At 42.5% G+C, this 19,204-nt stretch overlaps 1 protein-coding gene across 2 annotated transcripts in view; it reads left to right on the top strand.

Annotated features, from left to right (window-relative positions):
• The window catches only part of ZFYVE26 (zinc finger FYVE-type containing 26), a 499,004-nt gene that overhangs the window by 162,782 nt on the left and 317,018 nt on the right, over nt 1–19,204 (top strand). For both annotated transcript variants that reach the window (XM_040332529.1, XM_040332530.1), the window contains exons 13-14: nt 1,854–2,117; nt 10,235–10,354. In XM_040332529.1, the coding sequence (XP_040188463.1) occupies nt 1,854–2,117; nt 10,235–10,354 (384 nt within the window). The remainder of the gene's footprint in view (nt 1–1,853; nt 2,118–10,234; nt 10,355–19,204) is intronic.

Here is a 19,204-nt window from a genome sequence, read left to right as displayed (position 1 = left end):
CAGGACAAATCTTTTTTGCTTTAGTTGTTTCTGTACTCCACAAAATATGTTGACTTTTTAATTGAAAAGGCACATTTTCTGTGAAGACAACCAGTCACTTCTATGAACTGTTGGTTACATCACTGTCCACTTGCGGCTGACATTTGCATTGCCCGTAATATTCAAATATGAGCATCGGGTACAGGTGAGGTTTACAAAGGTTTCTTTTCGCCCAACACCTCCCACTTTTTACAGATAACCCTGCCTGTTACGTTTCATCTCTATCCTTTTGGGTGGAATGAGATGAACATGAACAAGACAGTCCCCCTATTCTTTAGATAGCTACTGTGCTGTTCTGAAGGAGTGTGCAGCATGTGTGGCTGGATATCGGCATAAGAAGCTCTGTCCAAGACTGGAGAATACAATATGGCAGAATCAAAGCCTGCCTTTCTCCACTTTCTCCAGAAATTAATTGCAAAATGACAGCAGAAAGGCAGGCTTTGGTTTCTGCAAGATTATTAATCTTATCTTGGGCAGACCTGTCCGCTTCTTACATTGCTATGCAACAGCCAGCTGTAAATGCTGCACACTGTCAGGACAACACAGTAGCAAGCCTACAATTACATACTGCTTTTCAGAGTACTGGACAGGGTAGAAAATATGTGCATTATGGTTTGTGCAAGATTGTGACTGGCTCTCTATGGAGCCGGTTCACATATCTCCGGAGCGGCTTGCACAGGAGTCCTATGGGTCTTCTGGTCCGTTTCAGGACCTCTGCTGCAAGCCGCATCAGTCTGCAGTGTGAACCCAGCCTAAGTCTTCTTTTTTGCAGGTATGCATGTTTTATTTATATTGAGACCAACTTGCTTTAAAAACGAAACTTTAGACATTTATAGGTAGATTCAGGTACATCGGTGCAAACTTGCGGCGGCATAGCTTAGCCTGTTTAGGCTACCCGCCGTAAGTTAGCTAGGCAAGTACATGATTCTCAATGTACTTGCCTGCTAATATACGGTGGCGTAGCCTAAAGCGGGCTGGCGTAAGGGCGCCGAATTCAAATGTCTTGGAGGGGGGCGTGTTTTATGGTAATGAGGCTTGACCTCACGTTTTTTACGTTTTTCTTTTTAATGCGCCGGGCGCTTACATTTCCCAGGGTGCATTGCGGCTAAGTACGCCGCATGGGCCTATTGATTTAGACGTGGACGTAAATGACGTAAATGCCAATTCGTGGACGACTTGCGCAAACAACGTAAAAATTTTGAATCTCGCGGCGGGAACGGCGGCCATACTTTAACATTGTTATTCCACTTAATAGATGGAATAACTTTAGGCCTGCTAATGCCTTACGGAAACAGCGTAAAACTACTGCGGCGGCCGGGCGTACGTTCGTGAATCGGCGTATCAACTAATTTACATATTCTACGCCGACCGCAATGGAAGCGCCACCTAGCGGCCATCCGAAATATTGAAATCTAAGATAGGACGGCGCAAGCCGTCGTATCTTAGATATGTTTAAGCGTATCTCTGTTTGAGCATACGCTTAAACATAGGTCGGCGTAGATTCTGAGTTAGGTCGGCTTATCTACTGATAAGCCGGCCTAACTCTTTCTGAATCTACCTATTTAACTATATTCAACATATACTACATATGCTTGTTTTTAAAATAATTCCTTCTAAGTTTACAGACATATACCTCTCTGGGTTTTTTTTGGTCAATTGTACCACAGTAGTTATCCATCAGTGTGCGACCTGAGATTTCAGCACAGGAATTTTTGTTAGATAAAATTATGCTCTAACCCTTTCTTGTTCCAACTACTGCAATGCCAGCTAGTATGCATTTGCACAGTATTTATACATATTTTTTTTTAATTTAGGAATGGTGTTCTATTCTATATCTGATGTAACAGACAAGCTAGTTGCTCTTGCTGAAAGTTCAGTACCAACATTACAGGAGGACCTCTGGATCAGAAGCACATGCTTAGAAAAAGTTGATCTGTGGAAAACTGTAGTTGAAGAGTTGATTCCAGCAGCTATGGCAGCATTTGATTTGGCTTGTACCCAAGCCCATCTTTGGAAAACATGCAAGCAGCTACTAGAAACATCAGAGAGGAATCTGCTTACCAGCATTGAAGCACAGGGTATGTGCAAAATAACAGACATTATTATTATATTGTGTATATTACAAAAAAAATACTTAAACATTTATGTATTTTATGAAAGCAGAGGCCCAGTAGAATAAAATGGTGGCAGTTCAAATATGTTCTGTTATTCAAGTGTTTATAAAAATCAAAATTTTCTCAAAATTAAAATAGATTTTAGTGCACACAATATAATATACATTTTTGGTAAAATATAACATTTATATACAAATCATGTATCAGTAATTTCTGTACAATATCTTGTCCATCTGGAGTGTGGAGGAGTATTAACCATATCACCAGGTTGTAAAATGAAGGAAAAAGCATGGAGAATTAAAGTGATTATCAGTTAAGCTAATTTACCTTTTCAGGTGCGAATAAGGGTACATAGTACTGCAATTTTGTATCTAATCTAAAGCTGCTGACTCAGTTTTTTGTATTCTTATTTTATTTATTATCAGTTGTACTAAGTTAACAACTATAGCTGCTGTCTCAGCAACTAGGCACCAAAAACCATCAACAGGTAATATTAAGTATCAATTAACAGTAGAGTAAGCTGGTGAGCACCCATAGCTCCAGAATATGTGGGATAGAAAAGCAACCTCAACTAGGACCGTTCCCGATACCTCAAATCATACGGTCTCCCAGCCGCATCCTGCCAAAAATTATTATTATTATGGTATAACCGAACCAATAACAGGAAACATTAAACAAGAAAGTTAGAAAAAAGAATTAGAATAGGGTAGAGTAGAGCAGGGGTAGATCCTGGGGGGGGGGGGCGGGACAATTGCTGCCCCCGAGAAAATAATGGGCAGGCCGGGTGGCTGGCGGATGGGCAGTCAGGTCCGTTAGCGGGCTGGTGGGTGAACGGAAAGGCAGTACTGTGAGCGTGTAGAGAAATTACATTTCTAACGGCTCGCCCTGCCTCACCGCAGTTCCGCCCTCACTGTGCAGCTGTGGGCAGCAGAGAGATTATATCATCTCTCTTTTCTCAGGGTCAATTGCTGCCCCCGAGAAAATACCGAACAGGCCGGGTGGCTGGCGGGTGAGCGGGCGGGCAGTCAAGTCAGTAAGCGACCGGTAAGTAAGTGCAGCAGGCCAGTGAGTAGAGCGGGCGGCAAGTCATGCCAGTAAGCGGGCCAGTGGGTGAACGGAAAAGCAGTACAGTGGGCAAGCGAGCAGATAGATGACATTTCTCACTACTCTTCCTGCATCACTGCAGTTCCGCCCTCACTGTAAGCAGCAGAGAGATCGTATCATCTCGCTGCCCGTCCTCACATGTGCTGAAAAGCTGGGGAGAGAAGCTTGTTTTCCATCCATCGATCAGATCGGATGAAATCGGATAGACGGTCTGTTTTCATCAGATTCCTCATAGAGGAGAGGGGAGCTCTGACAGGTCCTTCCCTGCACAGTGAGCAGAGACTCACCTGTCATCTGCCGGCTCAGTGGTGATCAACGGAGCGATCCCTGGTGAGCAAGCAAAGTCCGTACACGGACAGCCCCGTGTGAAAAGGGGCCTTGGGGATTGCATGAAGTGGATAATTTGGCATAGACAATACGTCTCCACAGGGGGCATTTGTGATTTTTCCTTAAAATAGCCAAGTTGTCTTATCTTATCCCCTTATGGTCTATAAAGTGTGCTATTCTGTATAGACCCTTGTTGACCCACCATGTGAACTGGTTAATCTGTTGGCCTGGGAGGAAATGAGGATTATTGAAAAGGGGGGCCAATGGCGAGTGGGGGGATTTTAAAAAGTGCCACTTACATGCTGTGTCCCACAAACACAAGAAGTGGGATAAGGAAGGGCTCAACACCGCCTGATGCTCATTTGCAGGGAACCACATTAGAGATCCAGCGGAGGGTCAGGCTAGCCTGCAAGTGGACCTAATCAGGCCTCTATTTTTCAGCGAAAATTTTGTATAACTGGACCAACTATGCTGCCCTATAGTATCACCAGAAATGGGGAACTCCTAGCCCGCCTTGCCATTTGGACCTATACAAAGTAGAATGGGTCACCCTTGGTCCAGATAAATTTATAGGTCAGAGACTGTAACTGCCAGAAGAAAACAGGCAGAACTGGAATCGGAAGGGAACAAAAATAGTATAGTATTCTAGGGAGAACCCACATCTTAACGGCCACTAGTCTAGCTATCCAGGAAAGATTGTGAGCTTGCCAGGTCTTCAGATCACATTCTGTAGAGTCATATAGAGAGAAGTGTAATTTGCCCAATTGTGGCAATGTCAGACGTCAGTTTAACCCCAAGATATGGGAGCACCTGCGTAGGTACAATTTCAGAGAGTTCAAAAGTTGTCTGGTGCCTTTTTATATAAGGCTCCAAAGCATACTGCAGTTGGCGAAACGCATATTGATCCATTTGGGGATAACACAATGATCTTGCATGTGGCCCTCATCTATGGATAACCACCATACAGATTCAGTCGACTCATGTTTGTACTGTGGGCCATTTTGCTTGGGCTACTCTTTATGAGCCACTTACACTATTCCTTAGCATATATGGGAGAGAGAATGTTGTGTTGGCACATATTATATGATGTTTACAGTTTCTTATAAATTGTATTATTTTCTAATAAAAAGTTTTTTTTTTTTTATACTTGTATATTGTTGAGCATTCTTTTCAACTTGGGACACTAGTGGCTACCTCAAGTCACCCCCCCTTTTTATTCCTGTTTTTTTTCCTCCTTAGTCATCAGGCTAAGGTTCAGTTCCAGCCTGACAGTCTATTTTGTCTCAAAGGTCCAAGTTTGGGTTTTGACAACTCTTTTCTTCATCGCATCTGAGTTCTTTAGATGGGAGGCTATTTGAATCCGATAACCCCCCTGGAGAAGTGTCCTTAGGGTTATTTGAGGCAAAATATTCCTTAACCACTTACCCCCCGGACCATATTGCTGCCCAAAGACCAGAGTACTTTTTGCGATTCGGGACTGCGTCGCTTTAACAGACAATTGCGCGGTCGTGCGACGTGGCTCCCAAACAAAATTGGCGTCCTTTTTTTCCCACAAATAGAGCTTTCTTTTGGTGGTATTTGATCACCTCTGCGTTTTTTATTTTTTGCGCTATAAACAAAAATAGAACGACAATTTTGAAAAAAATGAATATTTTTTACTTTTTGCTGTAATAAATATCCCCCAAAAATATATAGAAAAACATTTTTTTTCCTCAGTTTAGGCCGATACGTATTCTTCTACATATTTTTCGTAAAAAAAAATCGCAATAAGCGTTTATTGATTGGTTTGCGCAAAAGTTATAGCGTTTACAAAATAGGGGGTATTTTTATGGCATTTTTATTAATATTTTTTTTACTAGTAATGGCGGCGATCAGCGATTTTTTTTTCGGTATTGCGACATTATGGCGGACACTTCGGACATTTTTGACACATTTTGGGACCATTGGCATTTTTATAGCGATCAGTGCTATAAAAATGCATTAGATTACTATAAAAATGCCACTGGCAGTGAAGGGGGTTAACCCGGGGGGGCGGGGAAGGGGTTAAGTATGCCTGGGTGTGTTCTTACTGTGGGGGGGGGGTGGCCTCACTAGGGGAAACACTGATTTTCTGTTCATACATTGTATGAACAGAAAATCAGCATTTCCCCTGCTGACAGGAACGAGAGCTGTGTGTTTACACACACAGCTCCCGTTCCCCGCTCTGTACCGAGCGATCGCGTGTGCCCGGCGGCGATCGCGCCCGCCGGGCACACGCACGGGAGTCGGGGGCGAGCGGGGGGGGGCGCGCGCGCGCCTCCGGCGGCGCCCGTGCGCCCCTAGTGGCGGCTAATAGGCAGGACGTCCATTTACGTGGTCTCGCCTAGGAGAGCCACCTTGTGGACGTATTTCGGCGGTGCAGCGACGGCAAGTGGTTAAGATGTTGTTCTATATCAAAACAGACTGATGGATTATTCAGAAGTGATCCATTCATTCTCCATGGGGCAAGGCCCTATTTCACTGTTAAAGTGTCACGCGATGTCCAGAGCAAAGAGTGGTCTGACCGGGTCATGTCTACTATTTCTCTAGCCCGGAAGAGGGGCACTGCATCAGGGTTCGTAAAAATGGGCAATTCTAGAGTAGGTGCCGTGGACAAGAACGTGTAGTCTTTCCTGGAGGGGTTGAGTTTCCGCCATGCATCAATCAAATTGTGGTAATGCAACATTTTAGCCAGTTTTGACCCAATTTTGTGGTAATGTCTAGAGGAAGACAATGGTCTTCTGGTCTTGTCAAAAATAGTCTAGGGCTACATTGGAATCCCCCACAGAGAGGACCATCCCCTTTAAGTCAGGGGACACAGCATGAAGCAAAGTTCTAAAAAAAAGGAAAGTTGGCCCGAGTTAGGCGCGTAGTAAGAGATTCATGAAAAAGGGGAGCCCTCCAGGTGCCCTACTAGCATCAAATAACATCCCTCTGGGTCGCAAATATTATTTTTCAGCCAAAAAGATACCCGTTTGGAAAAGCAGATTGCCACACCCCCAGTCTTGCCCGGACCATTTGCCAAGTAAAAATGGGGGTAATATTGGTGCAAAAATTTTTGGTTGTAGTTCGGTGGAAATTGCGTCTCCTGAAGGAAGAACACATCCGCAATTAAAGGGGTTGTAAAGCTTTCTATGCATTAAGGTGAAAAAACATCTGATAATTACCGGCCCCCCAGCCCCCCCCCCCCCCGTTTTACATACCTAAGCCCTCAAAAGTCCCGCATCGAGAACGCACTGGATCTCGGCCCGAGCTTCTTAGCTCTTAATTGGATAGATTAATAGCAGCGCAGCCATTGTCTCCCACTGCTGTCAATCAAATCCAATGATGCGTTATCTGATGCAGGAGGAGCCGAGAGAGCCGTCGAGGGACCCCAGAAGACTCAGGGCCATTTTGTGCAACGCGAACTGCAACGTGGAGGTAAGTTTGATATGTTCGTTATTTTTTTTTTTTAAATATTCAAACCTTTAGTATCACTTTAAGGATTTGTAATGCTGGAAGGCCGTTCTCCATTTTACCAAATAATTCAGCTACTTAACAATATTTGTGACAAATTTGTCTGCCATAGTGCACAAAGAGAGACAAAAGTTCATAAAATATAGTTTTTGAAGGTGTTTTGTGTTTTTTCTTAGAGGACACTTAGAGGGAAAACGTGTTTTTACTAAACAAGAATGCTGTAGACACACAAAGTACTTTTACAATTGTAGGAAAATGATTCAAGAGATAAGTATTACATACACATTTGTGTAAAATTTTGAGGGCAAGTCAACGCCTCCAACTTGTGTGTTTTTGTTTCAATATTTTTATTGGGGTTTCAAAAGTCCCAACAAGCCGTGGTTTGCCCGCGCAGGGGCGACATTGAACAGAAATGTAAGGAAGTAGCGCGTGAAGTCGTAATAACATTACAATATACTAACCAGGTAGATAATTGATTACAGGTGCCCATGGGTGGTAATCAACACACTAGTTAACTAATGTGCCACATCCTGAAATAGTTTGCTAAGGATTTGGAGAGAAAAAAATTGACTTTCTAGGCACTTTTTTTTTTAAAAAGTAACAAAATATTTTAATATTACACTATTATTATTACAAACATGACATTAGATGCATCCAAGAAAATACATAAAATAGAAGACATAATGGAAAAGGACCACGTGTGGAACCAAAGAGAATACTCAATTGATAGGTTTCGCTTGTTGCGGGGATATACGTTACGAAGATGCCCACGCTGAAATGAAAAGAGTATCTCCTGGGTAAGTGTCCACGAGGTTCTATTAAAAATAGCTCAACATGTTTCGCAAATTGGGAAATCGCTTCTCCAGGAGCTTCTAGATTTCAAGGAAAAAACTATTTTTAATAAAAAATCATAATGAATAATACAATACATGCCTAAAAACAGTTTGAGTGTCAAAGGCATTAATATATATGACTCACCTAATATTTGGTGTTATTAGGGAGTATCCTGTACACTCAAAGCCTCTGCCAACCAAGCCACACCCCCATAGATTGGGGATAATGGACTGCCTCTGCCCGTCACTGGCGTATAAAGGGAATATATATGCAAACAGGTTTTAGCTAATTTTAGAGCATATATGCAAATAACACTTATTCCTAAAGCATGAAACTATAGAAAGTATTGAAGTAAGATAAAGTAAAAGTGGGGATCTTTGAACAGTCTGGATGCAGAAATTCAGGATGCAGGAATTCTCAAATGAATTATCAATTCTAGGGGCAGAAAAATATGAATACTAGCTTTCTAAAGTATCTGATATTGTAGTACTAAAAAATTGCATTATGCGGGTAGCTTTAACCACTTGGTTACTGGCCCATAGTCAAATGACGTCCTGTTTTTAAAGATGGATATTTCGGTAACGGCAGCAGCTGCTGCCACAACCGAGGTGTCCATCTTTAGTGCCAACGGTCCTGTAAACGATAACGGCAGTCTCCGCTGCGGATTCGGATTCTCCCGCGCCCTCCGCCACTTACCGGAGCCGTCTGTAGCAGCGGAGGCGATCGGGTCCGTTCGGCACCTGACTGGGGTTGCGAGTGAGGGAAAAATTTCCTTCACCCGTCCCCATAGCTCTGCTGGGCGGAAGTGACGTCAAAACGTCAGTCCCGCCCAGCGTCTTAAAGCAACATTTTTTTTTTTTTTTTGTCATTTGAAAAAAAATGACATTTTCAATTTTTTTTTTTTTTCTTGCATTTTAGTCCTATGAGATCTGAGGTCTTTTTGACCCCAGATCTCATATTTAAGAGGACCTGTCATGCTTTTTTCTATTACAAGGGATGTTTACATTCCTTGTAATAGGAATAAAAGTGATAATTTTTTTTTTTTTATTATTTCAGTGTAAAAAAATTATAAACTAAATAAAAAGAAATAAGAAAACAAAAAACATTTTTTTTAAAACGCCCCGTCCCGACGAGCTCGCGCACAGAAGCGAACGCATACGCGAGTAGCGTCCGCATATGAAAACGGTGTTCAAACCACACAAGTGAGGTATCGCCGCGATCGTTAGAGCGAGAGCAATAATTCTAGCCCTAGACCTACTCTGTCACTCAAAAAATGAAACCTGTAGAATTTTTTAAACGTCGCCTATTGAGATTTTTAAGGGTAAAAGTTTGACGCCATGCCACGAGCGGGCGCAATTTTTAAGCGTGACATGTTGGGTATAATTTTACTCGGCGTAACATTATCTTTCACAATATATAAAAAATTTGGGCAAAATTTATTGTTGTCCTATTTTTTAATTAAAAAAAGTGTTTTTTTTTCCAAAAAAAAGTGCGCTTGTAAGACGGTTGCGCAAATACGGTGTGACAAAAAGTATTGCAATGACTGCCATTTTATTCTCTAGGGTGTTAGAAAAAAATATATAATGTTTGGGGGTTTTAAGTAATTTTCTAGCAAAAAAAAAATGTTTTAGTCTCGTAAACACCGAATCTGAAAAACAGGCTCGGTAATCAAGTGGTTAAAGCGGGGGTTCACCCCCAAAAAAAAATTTAACATTACATTCAGCCGAGTTGTCATAATGACAATCGGCTGTTTTTTTTTTTTCCCCCCATACATACCGTATTTTCACTGCCGCTTCTGGGTATGTCTTCTGCGGGACTGGGCGTTCCTAACTGATAGACAGGCTTCCGACCGTCGCATACTGCGCGTCACAAGTTGCCGAAAGAAGCCGGACTGCGAGACGGCTCTATACGGCGCCTGCTCACCGACGTTCGGATTCTTTCAGCAACTCGTGGCATGCAGTATGCGACGGTTGGAAGCCTGTCAATCAATTAGGAATGCCCAGTCCCGCAGAAGACATACCCGGAAGCGGCGGTGAAAATACAGTATGTACGGGGATAAAATAAAAATTTAATTTTGCTTAGGGCCCCAGGGAGGTCAGGATCTGCACTACTTGCACAAATCGATACTAGCATTATCTTGTTACAATGACATCTGCAAGTTGGTGGAATATATCCCACCAACTTGCAGATGTCATTGTAACAAGATAATGCTAGTCAGTTTTGCCTGTCGGTGATCTAAATGTTTTTCATTGTTAAAATGGTTAAATGTTACTGCCTGTGTTGTTCAAAATGTTGTATCTGTTCATATATGGGTAAATACATGTTTTATGTTTGTTTTGCAGGACGGAGAGCAGATATAGTTATGGAACATACCGAAGGTATTAAGGGTTTCCAGGCTGTTCTTCAACAAATTAATAAACTCATGAACTACCCAAGCATACTTCAGGCACAGACTGAATTAGGTGAAGTGGCTTTTTTTTTTTTAAATGCTTTGCAATTTTATTTGTTTCATTCACTATACAAGAAGAAATATACAACCCAAACTTCGTACTTGTATATGCAGAAATTATACAAAGGTGGTCGGGGGGGGGGGGGGCTGGGTGTTAAACAGACCTATGAGAAAACGTTTTCAAATGAACCCTATACACCTTATTTGGTTTAGTCCTCACTACTGATTAACCTTCTCATTTAATCCAACTACCTCCTGTTCCTCCACCATTCATTCCTCTCCTTTCCTTCCTCCCTCCTATCTAAATGTCCTATTCCTCACCTTCTCTCCCCATCTTATTCTGTGCCATTTTAAATTCAATCAATATAGGTATGTATTGCACGTAATTATTGTTAGTAATCGCCCCCCCCCCCCCCTGCTTACCCCGGTCTCCTACCTACCCCAACCACAACTTCTCACCCCTTTTTAATTGTATGATTTGTGATTGGGGCTTAACCTATTATAAGGAGGGTATTGGGAGAGGGGAAACTTTTTCCCTCCCTTGTCCCCTTTTGGCATGGTAAGCCATATAGAACATTCAATGATTTTGTGTTCCACTCTTGATGCAATATCATTGCGACTCTTTATAGAGAGGATCTTTAACCACTTGCCACCCGCCATATAGCAAAATGACGTTGGAAAAATGGTTTAGTTATCCTGATCGGATGTAATTTTACGTGATCAGGATACCTAGCCGGCCTGGGTGCAGCGTTTCAGAATGACACACCGCAGCGCCGATCGGCTGCACGCTACATGGGTGTTACAAAATATAACAACGGGTTTGTGTGCCTCCCATGGGAGAACAGAGAGGGGTACATCAGGTATAGCATTGTACAATAGGTAGTCTTTTAAAGAAAGTTGTATATCAAAGCAGGATGACGCGCTAGTCAATTGTGCTTCGTCCATGCACAATGTCCTATCAGTGGATTGAGGTATTAAGGATGATATAGTGGTAATTACTGCACAGTGGTCAGACCATGGAAAGGGCTGTTTACGAGATCCGCACAAAATAGGGGAATGCACAACTGGGAGAAGAATGTGATCTTTCTTCGAAAAGTACTTATGGGGATAAGAGTAAAAGATATAATTACACTTTAATTGGTTACATTCCCTCCAAGTGTCAAGCAGGGAAACATTTTGTAGCAATTTACAAAAGGACAGGGAGGGAGTGTGAATTTCAGGAGCATAGGGGGCTTTATCTAGGTGAGGTTGTATGACTTGGTTGGAGTCCCAGCAGAAAATCAGGGTCTCCTTGCAAAGTGCCTGGCCAACCTGGAGCAAGTGGAAAAAGAAAGGATTGAGGTTATGATTGGGTGCGTAGTAAGAGCCTAGTGTGGCCTTGGCATCCTGAAGCAGTCCAACTGAGATAAGGTGGCGACCTTCTGGGTCATTGATCTTGGCCAGGCGGTTAAAAAAGACAAGATTGATGAACAGCTGTTAAACACCATAGTGTTTTATGCGTGCAGGGTCCAGAAATACCTGTGGGTAACAGGAACTGAAATGGGGGGGCGCAATCATGCGGCAAAATGGGTTTTCTGGCGGGCCATGATTCCTATTTTTACAGAAGTTAAGGACTGGAAGGGCTTGACCCTTTTGTGGGGAGAGTTGAGACCTTTGATATTGAACAATAAAACTTTTAAGGGGGCCATGGGAAGATCAGAGTAAGGTAAACGAATGCTGAGCCTGGACAACCGGTAAGTATATGACCTCCGAGAAATAATAAGAGAAAAAGAAAGAATGGAAAATGAAAGTAAGTGTAGTATAGAGCAAAGGATATTACTAAGAAAATCTGTAAGCAGACAGTATGTACCAACAGGGCATTATTGCCCAACCAAAAAAATGCTCAGATGCTTGGGACAGACCAGCTGACCAGGATGTGGGAACACACAGTAGGGGGAGCACAGTGACTGCTCCCCACAGCAACTGGGGTAAACAAAATAGTGTAAATAACAGTTTTGAACAACAGTTTATCATGCAGAGATAACAAGCTATCAGATATTAAACCTTACCATCCCACAGAACTTTGGGATATAATATTAGAAACACAGTGGGTGGGGAGAAAGTGAGAGTGGGAGTAGAAAGGGGAGAGTTTGGAAGGGAAAGAAAGAATGGGGGGGAGGATGTGGGAGTAAGGGAAATTGGGGAGGAAGAGGGAAAGGAGAAGAACAAGAGGTAAGACAGGTTAATTGCATAAACATTAAAGCTTAATGGCTTAACCACTTAAGGATCGAGCCTCTTTCTGAGATTTTTTTTAAAAACAAATAAAAATATCCCTTTTAAGAGCTATGTGATGTTTTGACATTGCTTCCGCCCTGCCATGATATGGAGACGGGTGGGGGCCATCTTCTCACTCATCTCCATACCAAGCCAGGAGAAAGATCCGATTTGCTCTCCTGCTGTAGTTAAGTTATCTTGCAGCGAATCTGCCGCAGAGGCCACTTTTATCTAAACGCGGACCACCCGCTGAAGAAGAGGATATTGGGGTTATGGCAGCTAGTTGCTGCCATAAAAACGGTATTCCTCTTCAAAGAAGCGATGTAAACCTGCGGCGGCAGGTGGGGTCTGTAAGTGGTTAAACACATATATATATATATATATATATATATATATATATATATATATATATATATATATATATATATATATATATATATATATATATATATATATATATATAATGAGTCTACCTGCTACAAGCAGGTGACTATCAATGTTAAAACACAGACAAATCACAGCCATGATTGTTCTCCCACCAGAGCATCAGCAAAAATCTCTAGGCCCAAAAAGGAACCCAGATGGCATCATAAGGTTAAAGGGTCCATTGAAGCAACAGACACCCATTGAACTTCTCTGCACTCCCCTATCCAGTGCATCTATGATCTGGAGACTTAAAGTGATACTAAACAAACAGTTTAATTTACTATATACATTCTCTCTCAATCGGGCAGCACAGTGGTGCAGTGAGTAGCACTGTTCTCCCTGTGCATGCATGGGTTTCCTCCGGGTACTCTGGTTTCCTCCCACACTCCAAAGACATGCTGGTAGGTAAATTGGATCTTGTCCAAATTGGCCCAGTATATATATGTATATCTGTGTGTATGACTGTGTGTCCCCAGCGTGTCATGATCCTACGGGGTAAAATGACCGCACCAGCCAAGCAGACTCTGGCTGGAAAAAAGCGCCCAGAGGCGATTCAGTTCGCATGAGTTGTGCTATACAAGTCATTCATTCATTCAATGTGGATGATGGCAGTGTAATTATATGAAAAAAAACGTACCTTTTTTCCTAATGGATATACATGACTCCGCTCTTTTTTAGCCTGTCTGTAGGAAAACTGTTGCAGGAGGAGCTTCTAGTCATCTGCTACTGGTAACACGTTAAAAAATAAAATAAAAAAATTAATTGCAAAATAAACAACATTGATAATTAAAGCATATACAAACCCTCACCTTGTAAAACAACCCATTCAGTTTAAAATATAAATAAAAGGCAAAACATTTGTGTTTATATAAAAATACATTTTTTTCCTTTTTTTTTTTAAGTGGTCACATTCCCATGTGCCAGGTCTGATCATCCCAGCGTAGAAAGAGAGTACTGAGCATGGTTTGTTCTCCTGCTTAGTGTGGTCAGTTTTTGATAGGAAAGCTGAAGGACTGGCAGGAACACCAGGGATTTCACACAAAGGCAGCAATACAAAGAACACAGGATGTTTTTTCATACAAGTACATGAAACGGCAGTCACTTATCAGGAATATAAAATGTTGGTTTTACATACTCTTTAAAATCCATTGTTTTTAATTGTCTTACAAATATATAGTTTAAATCAAATCTTTATTATTGCTGGTATGAGCGGATTCACACCCCTCCAGACTGTGTCTTAGAATAACAGTGAGATGAAACCATCGTCAAACAAGATGTAATATCCCACCCCCATTGTGATTAGCTGGTTATTGAGCATGGGGGAGGAGGTAGATAGGGGATGGGCTGTCATTTACCACTACACCCCCATATGTGACTCTATAGTTACATGAGCTGCTCAGATGTAATGGGAAAGAAACGCTAAGGGTAGAAAATACACTGAAATCTGAGCATGTGCATCAGCTGCCAACACTGCTCTGTAAAATACCCAGCTGCAGTGAGGATATGGGCAGAAGGGGGAGACAGAGAACAGCAGGATCAACCAGTTTGTTTTTTGCAGAATACAAAAAATGACTGATTCAGTATGAACAGCATGTAATACGGCATGCACGAGAACTCACCTTACAGTTTAGAAGGACTACTATAGTAAAATACTCACTAACTGACCTCATGCTTTTAGGGAAATAAATTAGGGCCCCTATTGGCTAAACAACGTAAATGTCAGCTCGCAAACATTTCCTTTCTTCGCAATCATAAAGGTGAAAAAGTAACAAATGCCCGTAACATCACCAACCTTTTTAGTGAATTCCACTCTCAACTATATAACATCAACTCTTCATCTGAGCAAACAATCCCCTCACCCAGTGAAATTCAGCAATTTCTGGACTTTAAAAATTTGCCAGCTGTGACCCCTGGTCAGCTCGCAACTTTATCCACTCCATTTACGTAAATCTCCTGGGCCAGATGGGTTCAGTAATGTATAGTATAACATATTCCAAATACCTCCTGCCCCACCTGAACAATATGTTTAATCACGTTGCGGCCACAGGAAACTCTCCTAATGAAAATCTTGAAGCACTCAGTCACCATCCCCAAACCAGGAAAATATCCAGATAATGTTGTTAACTTCCGTCCTATCTCCCTTCAAAATATGGATATTAACCTTTATGTCAAACTGTTAGCAAACCAGATAGCCACTCTAATCATATTTTCAATAAACCCATGTCTCATGGGTACCATCCTGTTCCTTCATATCTAGGAATGCAGCTTATGTCCCCCCACCCCCCCTCACTCACCCCGCAGCAACCAAAATTAAAAACATAATACTTTATCTGGAGCACTTATTTCCTGGTGTGAAGCCAAAAGATGGCATCCTCAAAAGTTTGTCTTAGGTAGAGTTCCTACCTTCCTACAATTGCGGGTGAAAATGAAGCCAGCCTTGAGTACAATCAAGGGTCAGATCTTGGCCTTGTCATTATTTTTTCAAAGACCACTTGCGTCGCATTCTTTGATCTGGGCCTTTATACAAGGGGTAACTCGTATAACTCCACCAGTTAGGCCGTCCTTGTGCCCATGGCATTTGAATCTAATTTTTTTGGTTGCAGTAACCTCGGCAAGAAGAGTGTCAGAATTGGCAGCTTTTTCCTGTAAAGAGCCATACTTAATTTTTCATAAAGACAAGGTGGTGTTGCTCCCTCGCCCAACCTTTCTGCCTAAGGTAGTGTCCAGTTTTCACTTGAAGCAAGGTGTCTCCCTGCCTTTTTTTATTTTTTTACAGAACCTCGTTCTGTGGAAGAAAAATTGTTGCATTCTCTCGATGTGGTGAGAGCTGTCAGGATCAATCTGAAGGTGACAGCTTGGATGCGGAAAACTGATGCTTTGTGTTGCCAGAATGGAGGGGGACTTCCTGTCTCTTGATTGTGCCAGACCCTTTAGGTCTGATATGAATTTTAAGGGGAACCCTGCACCAAAATTAAAAGAAAATGCCGTGGGGTTCCCCCCAAAAATCCATACCAGACCCTTATCTGAGCATGCAACCTGGCAGGCCGCAGGAAAATGGGGGGGGGGAGAGAGCACTCAACCCTCCTGAACTGTACCAGGCCACATGCCCCATGTTGATGGGGACAAGGGCCTCATCTCCACAACTTTTGCTTGGTGTGTGTGGGGGTCTGCGGGCGGGGGGCTTATCGAAATCTGGAAGCCCCCTTTAACACAGGGGACTCCCAGATGCCGGCCCCCCTATGTGAATTGGTAACAGGGTACATTGTACCCCTACCAAAAAAGTCTCAATGTTAAAAACCACAGGAGACCGTTTGGGACAAGTCCTTTATTAAAAAGAAAAAAAAAGTTCCAACGATGTAATCCTCTTTCGAGCGATCCCCATAGGAGGCGCCCGGCCGAATGACGCTCTCTCTGTGTGATAGCCCCGTCAAAGATGGGGCGGGGTCACCGTGCATGTGACGGGTGGCCTCACCCTCAGCTATAAAAGAGCTGTCGCACCAACCGAGCGTCATTCGGCCAGGCACATCCTTTAAGGCGGTTATCGTTGGTAGTGTCTGTTTTTTTTTCTGTGTATCGCTCGAGAGTGGATTACATCGGTGGAACCTTTTTTTTTTTCTTTTTAATAAAGGACTTGTTCCAAACTGTCTTCTGTGATTTCTAACATTTTGTCACTTTTTTTTTTTTTTTGTGAAATGGTAGGGGTACAATGTACCTGATTTTTTTTTCATTGACTTTATCTGTATTGCTGGGACCCGACAATTCATTATAGCCGTGAGTAGTTTTAAATTACTTTTTTTTTTTCCTTTTTAGAAATTTTATTTTGTGCAGGGACTTTTCTAAGCACGGGAAACATGCGCTACTTTACCATAGACACGCCCTAGGTACGAAATTTAAAGGAATATTTCACTTTTACTGTTTCACTTTAAGCATTATTAAAATCACTGCTCCCGAAAAAACTTCCATTTTTAAAACTTTTTTTTGCATTGATACATGTGCCCTGGGGCAGGACCCGGGTCCCCAAACACTTTTTATGACAATAACTTGCATATTAACCTTTTAAAATTAGCACTTTTGATTTTTCCCATAGACTTTTAAAGGCTGTTCCGTGGTTTTTCGAATTTGCCACGAACTCCCCAAATTGTTCACTTTTCGGCGAATGGGCAATGTTCGAGTCGAACTCATGTTCCACACGAACAGATAGCCCATCCCTAGTAATTACTGCTGCTCTCTGTCCCGTGATGTACTCCAAGAAAAGGATTTTACAGGTAAGCTGTACTAAAAATCCTGGGCCAGATTCAGGTACAAATGCGGCGGCGTAACGTAACCCGCTTATGTTACACCGCCGCAAGTTTTCAGCGTAAGTGCCTGATTCACAAAGCACTTACCTGTAAACTTGCGGCGGTGTAACGTAAAGACGTCCGGCGCAAGCCCGCCTAATTCAAATGGGGCGTGTACCATTAAAATTAGGCGCGCTCCCGCGCCGAACGTTCTGCGCATGCTCCGTTAGTAAATTTCCCGACGTGCTTTGCGCGAAATTACGGCGCCCCGACGTGTTTGTGAATGGCGACGTGCGTAACGTACTTACGCCGGAAAAAAAATTAATTAAAATTTGACGCGGGAACGACGGCCATACTTTAACATGGCTGGTGTAAAGTTAGGGCATGAAAAAACATGACTAACTTTGCGACGGGAAAAAAACGACTTGCGACGACGTAACGCACGCGAGTAGCTTCGTGGATCGCCGTAAAAGCTAATTTGCATACCCGACGCTGGAAAACGACGCAAACTCCACCCAGCGGCGGCCGAAGTATTGCAGCCTAAGATCCGACGGTGTAAGTCAACTACACCCGTCAGATTCTATGAATCAGCCGCATAGATACGACAAGAGATACGACGGTGTATCAGGAGATACGCCGTCGTATCTCTTCTGTGAATCTGGCCCCCTATTTTTAAACCATATTGTATGCCAACTTATTAATGATGATTGTCATTGAAGGTAAAAATCATTGTAGTAACATACAAACGGTTAATTCGGCGCACTCTGGGTGAGGCTTAATAGAACAAAAATATATATGGAGGAGGAATTGGTTCAATAAATAGGGCAACATCGTTGGTCCATGACAAATTGTCCATATTACGTTGCTAGAAAGTGCTAGTGACAAAGAAGGCTGCCAGCTTACAGATAGAAGGTACTCTGAAAACATAAAAACAAGAGCAAAAGCAAGGCCTTCTGAGTGTAGCAGTTTGAAATGATTTAATAGATAAAAAACATATTGGAAACACTCACAAACGAGTGATAAGGATCAGCATTGTAATAGGTATCATCTGCTTACTGCCTAATGTAGAGAGGCTGGGGTGTCCGTGTGTCCTCCCTTAGTCCGGTAACAGAGATGGAACCCAGTGCTCATGAAGGACGGGGACTGAGATCAACAATACACAGCGGCACGGCTCCTCCGTGAGCACTGGGTTCCACCTCTGTTACCGGACTAAGGGAGGACACACGGACACCCCAGACTCTCTACATTAGGCAGCAAGCAGTCTCCGGGACAGCACAGATGATACATATTACTATGCTGATCCTTCTCGCTCGTTTGTGAGTGTTTCCAATATGTTTTTTACCTATTAAATCATTTCAAACTGCTACACTCAGATGGTGCTGCTTTTGTTTTTGTTCTTTTAAAAATCATTGTAGGCCTCACATTTCCACATCAAACTCAAATCTCTTCTGGCTGCATTCTACGCCTTGGAAATCTTAACCTCACTGAATTCAGCCATAGATGCCTCCATTGCCCCATTCAGCTGTCTCCTATAGTGCTCTGAAATGTGTAAAATGTCTACCTTGCGACTTGTGATTCCTGGCCTCAGTTTATTCTACTGTATATAGCCTTCCCCAGTCCTGACATGAGTGTTGATAGGCTTGTTCTGTCCTCTGAGTATCCTACATACATTTAATTGACCCTACTTGAATGAATGAATGACTTGTATAGCGCTACTCATGCGAACTGAATCGCCTCTGGGCGCTTTTTCCAGCCAGTGTCTGCTTGGCTGGTGCGGTCATTTTACCCCGTAGGATCGTGACACGCTTGGGACACAGTCATACACACAGATATATTTCTATTCCTTCTTCTCAATCTCCTCCCCCACCCCACCATTTTCTTGTTTTTTTTTTCTTTTCTCCTTTTAC

The sequence above is a fragment of the Rana temporaria genome, chromosome 13, assembly GCF_905171775.1.
Source record: "Rana temporaria chromosome 13, aRanTem1.1, whole genome shotgun sequence".
NCBI classification, from domain to species: Eukaryota; Metazoa; Chordata; class Amphibia; order Anura; family Ranidae; genus Rana; species Rana temporaria.
Note: the sequence above shows the minus strand (reverse complement) of the source record. Positions and strands in the feature narration are given on the sequence as shown.